Raw genomic sequence first — 11,145 nt, forward strand, 5'->3', positions numbered from 1 at the left:
TGGAGGTCTTGGAATCACTTCAGGCTGTTCAAGACGGCTCTCACAAAAGAAGTTTTCAGGAATTTTTCATCTGGCAGCAACAGATTAAAAGAAACTGGAGGGGGGCACCTGGTTCGCTCAGTGGTTAAGCCGCTGCCTTCGGCTCAGGTCATGATCTCAGGGTCCTGGGATCAAGTCCCGCATCGGGCTCTCTGCTCAGCAGGGAGCCTGCTTCCTCCTCTCTCTCTGCCTGCCTCTCTGCCTACTTGTGATCTCTGTCTGTCAAATAAATAAATAAAATCTTAAAAAAAAAAAAAAAAAAGAGACTGGAGGGGCGTCTGGGTGGCACAGTCGTTAAGCATTTGCCCTGGCTCGGGCCATCCGGAATCCCTGCTCAGCAGGGTGCCTGTTTCTCCCTCTCCCACTCCCCCTGCTTGTGTTTCCTCTCTCGTTGTGTCTCTCTCTGTCAAATAAATAAATAAAATCTTAAAAAAAAAAAAAAAAAAAAAAGGAAAAGAGAGACCAGAGGCAAAAACACGGTTTGGAGGCTGTTGCTACTGTCTGGGTATGAGGTTCTGCAGGGAGGCGGTAGCAGGAACCGAGAAGAGGGGATGGAGGCGCAGGTTAGCGGAGGGCGGGGCTAGCAGAGGGCCGGGCTAGAAGTGGGCGGGGCTATCGGAGGACCGGGTTAGCGGCGGGTGGGATTAGCACAGGGCCGGGTTAAGCAGAGGGCGGGGTTGGCGGAGGGCAGGCGAACTCGGCTTCAGAAGCTTGGGGCGAGAGAGAGGGAGGAGGGGCTAAGGTTCTGAGCTCCGAGGAGGGAAGGCGCGTTGCTTGGACATTTTAGGACTGGCCGCTTGATTAGCCTCTCGACTTTCCTGAGAGGTTAGAGAAAATGAAGCTGGCCTTCGTGCCCTTCTCCTACATGCAGACTTTCTATTTTAAAGATATATTTTCCCCAGTTTTTTTGAAAAGTTTTCAAACCTACAAAAAATTTGCGAATATAATGAAAGAAGAAACTGACAATGAATTTCCTCATACCCTTTATCTACAGTCATTATCTGTTGAATATTACCACATTTGTTATTTCTCTACACATACACGTGTTTTTCTGAACTCTCTGAGTTGGGTGTAGCCATGATGACTTCCCTCTCCTAAGTGCCTCCTCCGCTGGCTCCTGTCTCCCAAGAACAAGGAGAGCTTCCCACATACTCACAATATGGGGATCGCCTCTAGAAACGACAGTGTTGACACAGTATTAGTGGCCAGCATGTCTTTCATGCTTCAGGTGTCCCCCTGTGTTGTCTTTCATAGCTTTAAAAAAAAAATTTAGGACCCCGTCAAGGGTTGTGCTCTGTAGTAGTCCTTAGTTTTCTTTAGTCTCTTAAACTTAGAACAGTTCCCCTAAGCCTTTATTTTAACTTTTTTTTTTAAATTTTTTATGGCATGACATGTTTGAAAAGTCCAGGTTGGTTACTTTGCAGACTGTCTCTGAGTTTGTGGTTTTTTTTATTGCTTTTTCATGGTTAGAATTAAGTTCAACTTTTTTCCCTCCCTCTGGAAAACACTACATGGGTGATGCTGTGTCCCAGCCCACTGGTGGAAATGGCCGGGAGGACAGTCTGATCACCTGGTTAAGGTGGGGTTCATGGCTTTCATCCATCATAAATGTGCCTCCACTTGAATGACACTGAATCAGTGTGAGTATCTTGTTGCCTGACAACTCCCTCCAACCCCCCCTTTTGGAGAGGGAGAGAGAGAGGGGGAAAGAGAGGGGCAAAGGGAGAGGGAGAATCTTAAGCAGGCTCCATGTCCCTTGTGGAGCCTGTTGTGGGGCTCGATCTCATGACCCTGAGATCATGACCTGAGCCAAATCAAGATTCGCACGTTTAACCAACTAAGCCCCCCAGCAGCCCTCTTGGCAATCTTTTACCCAGCGCTTTTAGTGTCCATCAGTGATTCTTGGTGGTGTTCGTTATTGCCTAGGTAGATGCAAAATGCGATTTCTTATTATATTGCTTCTTCTGTATTTATTAGCTGGTGTTTTTCTGTAAAGAGTAGCTTTCCTTCTGTCCTTATAAAGTTTTGAAATTCTTTTTTAGAATTCAAGATGGGCTCATGGATTCCCCTCCCCCTTTTCTATTAGTCAGCATGTGTACTGCTTTGATCCTGTTGTTTATTTTGATGTTTGGATGGTCCTGATAACTGGCTCCATGATTGTTGGAGCACTTGCTTACTTCTGGTAAATCAAAATGTTCCCAGGTCACTTCATGCCTTCCATGCTTCAGACCTGAAATCAACCATTTCTCCAGGGAGCCTTGGTTCCTTTTAATGGAGAAGAATATAGAGAAACCAAGTTCTGGGTGTTATTGGGGATGTCATTGCTTTGGGGCCATTTTATGGGGGAAATCCTGAGCTTTAATTGCTACCTCTGATTGCACTCCCTCCTGCCCTACTCCCTTTGTAGCTCCCTTTTCCCACACCAAAAATTGGCTCCCAGCGATGTCAGCGTGTTATCTTTACTTGTTCAGTTCCACCAGTATACACAATGCATTCTGGAATCGCTATACTTGTCTCACTACCAACAGCAAACATAGGTGAAGTTCAGTCTGCTTTTCAATTCATTTTGTTCTTAGAATACACACTTAAGAATACATTTTGTTCTTAGAATACTTTAGCACAGTGGTTAGTTATTTGTTAAAGTGTTAAAGTATTTGTGCTGAGTTCTGTAATTTTCTTTCTGTGAAAGATCAGGTCGCTAAGAAATCTATTTTGGTAATCATATGAAACAAGGAGGTGAAGGGGGCTGAGTGCTGTGGTGGGGGACACCAGTGGTTTTGGTGGAGGGCTGCAACCACATGGAAGCCACGGCCCCCTCACGGACTCGCCGTGGTGGGTGGCTTTGGCTAGGTCAGTGCTTGGCTCAAGGCAGCGCTCTGGGCTCTTCTCACAGGTACTCTGACCACAAAATGTGGACCGCCTACCTGGGCCTGCATGATCAGAGCAAGCGCAGCGCCACTGGGGTGCAGGAACTTGGGCTCAAGCGCATCATCACCCACCCCTTCTTCAATGACTTCACCTTCGACTATGACATTGCAGTATTGGAGCTGGAGAAGCCAGCCGAGTACAGCAGCACCGTGAGGCCCATCTGCCTGCCGGAATCTTCACACACCTTCCCTGCCGGCAAGGCTATCTGGGTCACGGGCTGGGGCCACACTCAGGAAGGAGGTGAGTGGGGTGGTGGGGCTGGCGGCCACTGGGCTGTCCCATCACCTTCTGCCTGGCAGGCTGAGGTTGTTCAGGAGTGAAGTGGAGGCTAGGCTCTGGGTGGAACGCCTGGCCATGCCACTGAACTGAGTGGCCTTGGCTGTTGCTTAAACTCTGAGTGTGTTTCTTCACCTATAAAATGAAGATAAAACACCCTCCCAGATGGTACTCAGTGAGCGGAAGGGACACTGGAGGGAGCCCTGTGTGATGTAAAGGCCTGGCAAGCTGGGCCTATGTCAGGTCCTATGGGGGGAGCCTGGCCTACTCGGTCATTCTGCCTCCATCTGAAGGCCCTTAGCTGGTAAATGGTAAATGGAAAAAAAAATCAGTTATAATCGTACCACAGCACACTGTGGAAAATCTATAGGATAGAGAGAGGAAGACGAGAAGGAGCTTGACATAAGGCTTTACATCCTTAACACAGCCCTGGAGCCACTCTGTGGTGCTTTCCCTCACTCTTCTGTTTCCTGTTTTCCACACCCAGTCCCCATGCCGAACATCCGATTTCTTGTCACCTGTCGCCCAGTTATCCACAGGGCTGCACGATGTCCCCTCGAGTAGGCGAAGCATCAGTTCCTTGAGCATATCAGCCATGAGCACTGGGGTTGTGTCCGCAGATTTGCTAGTGAGGTCACTGCCGTGGGAGCTCCTGGAATGGGGCGCTGGCCGTTGCACTGCCCGTCGGGGTGCCATTGCCCGGGTCAGCCTTGGCCTGCTCACTTCTCCCCTTCCACCCAGGCACAAGCGCGCTGATCCTGCAGAAGGGCGAGATCCGCGTCATCAACCAGACGACCTGTGAGAGCCTGCTCCCGCAGCAGATCACCCCCCGCATGATGTGCGTGGGCTACCTCAGCGGTGGTGTGGACGCCTGCCAGGTGTGCGCGCGGGGGGGGGGGGGGGGTGCGGGGCGAGATAAGGGGCGGGGCTCGGGGTAGGGGGCGGGGCCCGAGGCCTGGCGCCATTTGGCAGGCGAGGGCGCAGGCGGGGCTGGCACTCACACTGAGGCGCTGGTCTCCCTGCAGGGCGACTCCGGGGGCCCCCTGTCCAGCGTGGAAGCCGACGGGCGGATTTTCCAGGCTGGTGTGGTGAGCTGGGGTGATGGCTGCGCTCAGAGGGACAAGCCCGGCGTGTACACAAGGATCTCTGAATTTCGGGACTGGATTAAAGAGCAGACTGGGGTGTAGATGCAGTGGCCATCGGCGGGCCACCCCAACGTGCACACCTGCAGGCCAAGGACAGGATCGCTAACTGCACCCCTGACTTGAGCTCCCCAGAACCCAGACTGTGAACTGAATCCCCAGGACTCTGGAGAGGGTGAATCGGCTTGGAGAACTTCTTTCCGCGCTCAGCCTCCGAAGCAGGAGATGGGAGCTGGGGACATTGCCCGTCCCAAGGGGCACAAGCCCGAAGACACAGCCTTTTCCCTCCAGTCCCAAACTGGACTGAGGCTCCTCTTGAAGATCTTTGCGCTCTGCCTGTCTGACACAGGAGCGTTGGGACCCGCTGGTGGGGGCGCTGTAGGCTCCTAGGGTCACACTCTTCAGGAAACCCAGGCTGGAGGACCCTGGAAGACAGATGGGCCCAAGATTTGAATTTTTACCAGCTCCTAGGGTGGGCTTCAGTGTATGTATTTGTGTGTATGAGTAAACTTTGTTTTTAGGTAAATTTTTTCTCATGGGACTTGATGGACTCTCCTTCCTCTTTCTCCCAGCTCCAGTTGCAAGCCATAAACTGGGTTTAAATTCCGCATCAGCACACACCCTGGAGTTAGGCTAAGAGCAGAGGCCACAGTGCCCTGTGGCCTTTTCCAGAACAGCAAGGGACTATGTTTTGCTTCTGAGCAGGGCCTGGTGCCCTGAAAGGAGGAGTGTGCAGGGTAGAGGGCGCCTGGCAGTGAGGCATGAGGTGGGAAGGGTGTGCAGTATGCCCAGCCTGGGTGCCCGAGGAGAAGGAGGAGCTGTGTCCCAGGAAGAAAGGAGGAAGTTCGGCTTTCCCTTAGGCAGGGAGATGAGTTCTGTGAACCGGTGTGTGCGTGTACACGTAGACATGAGGGTAGGCATGATGTCGAGGCTGTCGATGATAGTCCCTGAGCCTTGCAGGAAGGATGGTGCCTTGCTTAAGTGTTCTCACATTTCCAGTATACCTTCTTTGATTTTTTTTTTTTTAAGATTTTATTTATTTATTTGACAGAGAAAGATCACAAGTAGGCAGAGAGGCAGGCAGAGAGAGAGGAGGAAGCAGGCTCCCCGATGAGCAGGGAGCCCGATGCAGGGTTTGATCCCAGGATGCTGGGATCATGACCTGAGCTGAAGGCAGAGGCTTTAACCCACTGAGCCACCCAGGCACCCCCCTTCTTTGATTTTTTTTTACTTATTAATCTCAAATATTCTCTTTCCTTGCTTGGAGTGACACAGAATGACATCAATGATCTAGGGAGGGCTTAGGGAGTTCCTGAAGGGACATTTGAGAGCCTTCTGTATGCCAAGGCATTATAGAGGCTGGTGCTAGGGGAAAGGAGGGGCTTAGAAAGAGAAATCAGATGGCCAGTGTCATGGACAAGGTGGGGTGGTCTTTGCTCATCACCATACCCCTGGCTCAGGCCTGGCTCCTGGAAGATGCTAATACATATTTGCTAAATGAATAGTCTTTGCCCTCCATGAGTTTTGGGAACCAAAGTGAGGAAAACACACTTTGGTTGGAGCAATCTGGACGGACCTCTTGGAGGAGATCAGCTGCCTCTTTGCTTTTAGCCTGAATGTTTGACTTTCTGGAGGGAGGAGTTTTGTCTTGACACCTGCACAGGCATGTACATTGGATTTTCCTTCCAGGGAAAGGAACGAGCGCCCATTCTCCACCCACCCCGGAGTTTTTTTTTTTTTTTAATTAACATATAATGTATTATTTTCTTCAGGGGTACGGGTTTGTGAATCATCAGTCTTACACAATTCACAGCACTCACCATAGCACATACCTTCCCCAATGTCCATCACCCAGCCACCCTGTCCTTCCCCTCACCCCCAAGCAACCCTGTTTGTTTCCTGAGATTAAGAGTCTCTTATGGTTTGTCTCCCTCCCAATCCCATCTTGTTTCATTTTTTCCCTCCCTTCCCCCCTGCGAACCCCCATCCTGCCTCTCAAATTCCTCATATCAGAGAGATCATATGATAATTCTTTCTGACTGACTTATTCTGCTTAGCATAATACCTGCTAGTTCCATCCACGTTGTTGCAAATGGCAAGCTTTCATGTTTTTGGATGGCAAGAGCGTTCATTCTTCACCAAGGTGTGATAAGTAGAAGAAAGAAGAGGTTGTCAGAAGACTCCCGTGCCGGGGGCGCTGTGCTGTAAATAGCTGACACTCAGTGGGAGGCTTCATGTGCGCTCTGCTTCCCGAGTTCGCACACCCCTTGGGTCGCCAGCCTTGGCTCAGGTGTGTAGAGGTGGTCGCCCACACAGTGGAGTGTGGGAGGCCGGCCTGTGCCTGCCCATTGCATCCTCTTTCTCCCACCATGGGTGAGCACTGTCCTGAGAACTCCCCGCCCAGGTCAGAAATGCACACAAGGTCATCAGGAGACTTCCATGTGGAAGTCCCTTCGTCCCCTAAGGGCGATTACCCTGTTCTGATTGACTGTCATTCCTTAGCTGTTGTTTTCCCCCTGGGGAGTGGGTTAAAAATACAGATAGTTCTTCAGAGTCACTTCCATTTCTCCAGGAGACTCAGTTTGGCGGGGACTGGGCACAGCTTCTCCCACAGTGTGGCCCCTGGGCCAGGAGCTGTGACACCACCTGGGAAGGCTCATGCTTCACCCACACCTCCTGCATCAGAAACTTTGGGGTGGGCCCCTTGGTCTGTGCATTAGCAGGTGTTCTGGGTGCTTCTAACCCACCGCCATTTCAGCAGTGTGTCCACAGGCTAAGGGCATCAGCCTCACGGGCGCCCAGGGCAGTGATGTGCAGGTGTGTCCCGCACTCCTGGCCCTGCCCTAGAAGCCTCAGACATTTGATGCCTGGGAAGCTCAACGAAATGTCAGTTCTTTTAAAAAGACCATGGGGCCAAATCCTTTTACTCCTAACTGGGGATAAGGATAGCCTAAGAGGGGCACCAGAGTGGCTCAGTGTGTTAAGCCTCTGCCTTTGGCTCAGGTCATGGTCTCAGGGTCCTGGAATCAAGACCTGTGTTGGGCTCCCTGCCCAGCAGAGAGCCTACTTCCCTCTCTCTCTCTCTCTCTGCCTGCCTCTCTGCCTACTTGTCATCTCTGTTTGACAAATAAATAAATAAATAAAATCTTAAAAAAAAAAAAGAAAAGAAAGAATAACCTAAGAATCCTCAAGTAATGGGAAGTCAAGCTCATCCCTTTGAGGTCCCTTAGTCTCCAAAGATCCATTTCTCTGGTTCTCTCCCAACTACTCTTAATTGCAGTTGTTTTAGCCACCAACCAAAAACATTTAAAATTTTAGAGAATGTTTAATCCAGTTGCATGGACAGGGAGTCTGATCCAGATGTGGATCCTGCAGAAATAACAGTGAGCTTGGATGAATTAGGATGGAGTTTATAGACAACGAATAAGCCCAGTTTGGAAGTCTTCCGAGCCCCAGAGCCCCAGAACCCATACAGCGGGGAAGGAAGTTGTCCAACCATCATGGGGCAGCACAGGATTCCCTTCTGGGCCTCCGACCAGCTAGAAAGAATAGAACCCGTTGCAGCCACAGGGAAGGGGTCTGCTCCCTGTCCTCTGGGGTGGGTTGTGAGTAGTAGGCTGGTGAGGAGGGATGGGGAAGGACCCCAAGTCCACCTGTTCTCAGAAGGCTTTCTTCTGTTGCTTTTCAGTAGCTTTTCTAGTGCAATCAATTGGTGCCCTCTTATAGGGTGAAGGTCAAGAAGCCCCAGCACGAAGCCTTTCCTGGTCAGTCCTGTGGCCCCATTAGTGCCCCCGCCCCTAATCTGCAGCCAGAAGCGCTGGCCCTCAGATACTGGGACCTGGAGGTCAAAGACAGTTTTGAGAACAGAGGTCACCTCTGTGGGTAGGAGGTACATGTCATCACTCAGAGTAGCCAACAAGTGTGAAACATCATCCCATGAAACACTCACAGTTGGCAGATAGCTGTGACATACACACACAGGCAGGTATGTTCTTACACGCCACACACACACATTTGTGGGGAGGAGCAGGGCGTGTGTTCTAGGGACCAAGGTCCCAAATTGAATATGTCACAGGAATGTGACATATTCACCTGTCACCAGGACCCCCTCTCCCTCCGCAGGGGCTCTTAGGTGACTACAGGCTTGAACTTGGAGGGTCTCTACCTTTTGGGGATGAAATGATGCTTTTCATTTTTCTAGGCTTAGAGTCATGGGTGCATGTGTCATGTATGTGGATGCTTTGCACACCGGCACCCACATGTAAGGGGAAATGGGTCTTTAAGTCAGTGGTTCTCAGACATTTGAATTTCTTGGAACTGTGAAGTTGTAGGAATACATGGCCCCGACAGATCTCCCACTTAATGATGAGCGCCTTCTAAATGTTCTACGTGCTTTATTTGTCTTAGTTAATTTAAACCTCACTACGATCATTCCCATTGTACAGACAGAAAACCAGGGTGCTAGAAGTTTAAATCACTGCCTCAGATCCCACCTTTAGGACCTATTGGATCGAGGACTTGAGTGCTCTTAGGCATTTGTGTCCCACGGCCTATTTTCTGGGCTGGGGTTTTGCCAGCCTGGGTGGAATGGTGCCACTGATGGGGTTCCTGGGCTCCACCTAGCTGCCAGGCCATCTCAGTTGGCCAGTAAGAGTGGTTGGTTGAGGGAGGGAAGGAGGTGGGGAATAACCACTGTCTCAGGACAGGTGCCTCTGATCAGGTGACCACCAGGAAGAAAGCTGGGAAAGCCACCAAGTACCACCGAGAAGGAGGAGACCAAAGCAGGGATGGGAATGTTTATCATCTGCTTTTACCTCTTGGCATGACCTAGAAAGTGGTTCAAACTGTTCTTCCACAAGATGAGCAACACTAGGAAGATGTCAGAGAGGTTTTGAGGAAGTGGCCATTGGTCTGGGCCTGTGGTGGGGGGTGGACACGGACTCCCACCACCCAGCCCGTGGCCAGCAGGGGCCTGGTCTGGCTCCCTTCGGGGATGAGCCCTTCTCAGCGGGTGGCAGAGACAGGACATGGGAGGGAGCTGCCGTGAGATCTCAGAAAAGCAGGAGTGAGCTGGTCCAGTCACTGGCTGAATGTACAGGGGAGGCCTCGGTCTAGATTTATTATCTCTTCCCTGCCCGCCCCCCCCAAGGAAAGCCCCTGAAGAGCAGCTTTGATTCTCAGATGAGTGCCTGTCCATCACACTAACTGCTTTAGTGCTCAGATAGAGCCCCAGTGATGATATATTTTGATTAAAAAAATCCTCTTACTCTTAGGATTTCAACTGGTTTCTCTCTCCTTTTTCTGTTTCCCTCCTTTTCTTCTCGAGAGGGGTGTATACTCCCAAGTTCCATTGTCCCGGGGCTGCAGCTTGGAGACCGTGTATTTATTGTATCCCCTCACCTCCGATTGTTTCCGAAAAAGTCCCTATCCAGAGCTGTTTCCAGGCGTTGGCGGAGTCCATTCCATGGTCTGTCCGTTCCATCGTTGCAGGCTCTTCCAACAGGAGGAGGCATGTGTATTTTCCTGGGATGTAAACTAACTTTCCCTGCCCCTTGGCTCTCCGTGCCTCCCTTCCACTGCACGCGTCCTTCACCTTGGAGGTCATCACTGTTTCCCTGCCCACACCCTTGTGATCAAGAATAACTCCATCTCTGTGCCAGACAACCTCCTCTGGAACTTCATATGGACTTGCTTAACTCAAAAAGGAAATTCTTAGCCTGTGCTCTTTTTCCAGAGAGCTGCGAGAACACAGTGGGTGTGTGTGTGGTGGGGGTGGGGTACTGGGAGAGGAAGCCTGGGGGCAGAGGAGGACAAGGTCCAGTAGAGGAGGGTAGAGAAATTCTCTTCGCACAGAAGTATGTTCAGAGAACAGTTTCCAGAACAAATGGCATGAATTTCATAATATACTGCCCAAATGCCTATGAGGACTACAGAAATGTACAGAAACAGACTAGAAAAACTTGCTATCTTTGAAACCTCTGACTTGCAAAAAGTGGTAACAAGCTTATTTACATAAGCCAGCCAGAGGGAAGGGTGGAGAAAGACGTCATTCATTAATTCAACAAGTTTTCACCCACTCTGCCATTTGTGATGGGGAAAGGGCGATTGGTGTAGGAGCAGGCGCCACCTTGGGCTCCTCGGCCCTGGCCTAGGCAGACACTTGGGAAGCCTGCCTTGAAGCCTGTCCAGAGCCTGCGGGGAGTTCGCATTCCTAGCAGGTGTGAGGTCACAGGGTCTGGCTCCCTGCCTGGGCAGGGGAAATGTGTCTATGCCTGGCGCCTTTCCAGTGTGTGCCAGGACCTTCAATTGCTCAGTGGGAATTATTTCCTGGGATAACCAGGGCCTGAGGGGCCTTCAGAACTGGGAGAATACCACCAGTCAGGGTCACAGTTGGAAAGAACCTTAAAGGTCATCTAGGACAGAGGCACCACGTTCCACAGTCTGTTAGGCATCCAACTCTTGATTTCGGCTCAGGTCATGATAGGCTCCACGCTGAGCATGGAGCCCGCTGAAGATTCTTTTTCTCCCTGGGCCCCTTCCCCACGTGCTCTGGTGCTTGCTCTCTCTCAGTATAAATAAATAAGAAAAAAAAAAGGTCATCTAAGCCAGTCTGCAACAGAGCAGAGACAGGCTTCTGATGCTTAGGAACTTGCTGTCCCTCCACCTGTCTTTGTGCACCTGTCCTGCCAAATGGTGTTACAAGCTATCTTGATGTCTGTTTCTTCCCCTCACCCTTCCTCCACCCCCCACTGGATCGGAT

At 50.8% G+C, this 11,145-nt stretch overlaps 1 protein-coding gene across 1 annotated transcript in view; it reads left to right on the forward strand.

Annotated features, from left to right (window-relative positions):
- Window positions 1–4,911, forward strand: part of ST14 (ST14 transmembrane serine protease matriptase) — a 40,273-nt gene extending 35,362 nt beyond the window's left edge. The window contains exons 17-19 of the mRNA XM_082683372.1: window positions 2,933–3,207; window positions 3,985–4,121; window positions 4,269–4,911. Of these exons, the coding sequence (XP_082539498.1) occupies window positions 2,933–3,207; window positions 3,985–4,121; window positions 4,269–4,430 (574 nt within the window). The 3' untranslated portion in view covers window positions 4,431–4,911. The remainder of the gene's footprint in view (window positions 1–2,932; window positions 3,208–3,984; window positions 4,122–4,268) is intronic.
- Window positions 4,912–11,145: the final 6,234 nt, after the last annotated feature.

Source organism: Mustela nivalis (genome assembly GCF_964662115.1).
Source record: "Mustela nivalis genome assembly, chromosome: 9".
Taxonomy (NCBI): Eukaryota; Metazoa; Chordata; class Mammalia; order Carnivora; family Mustelidae; genus Mustela; species Mustela nivalis.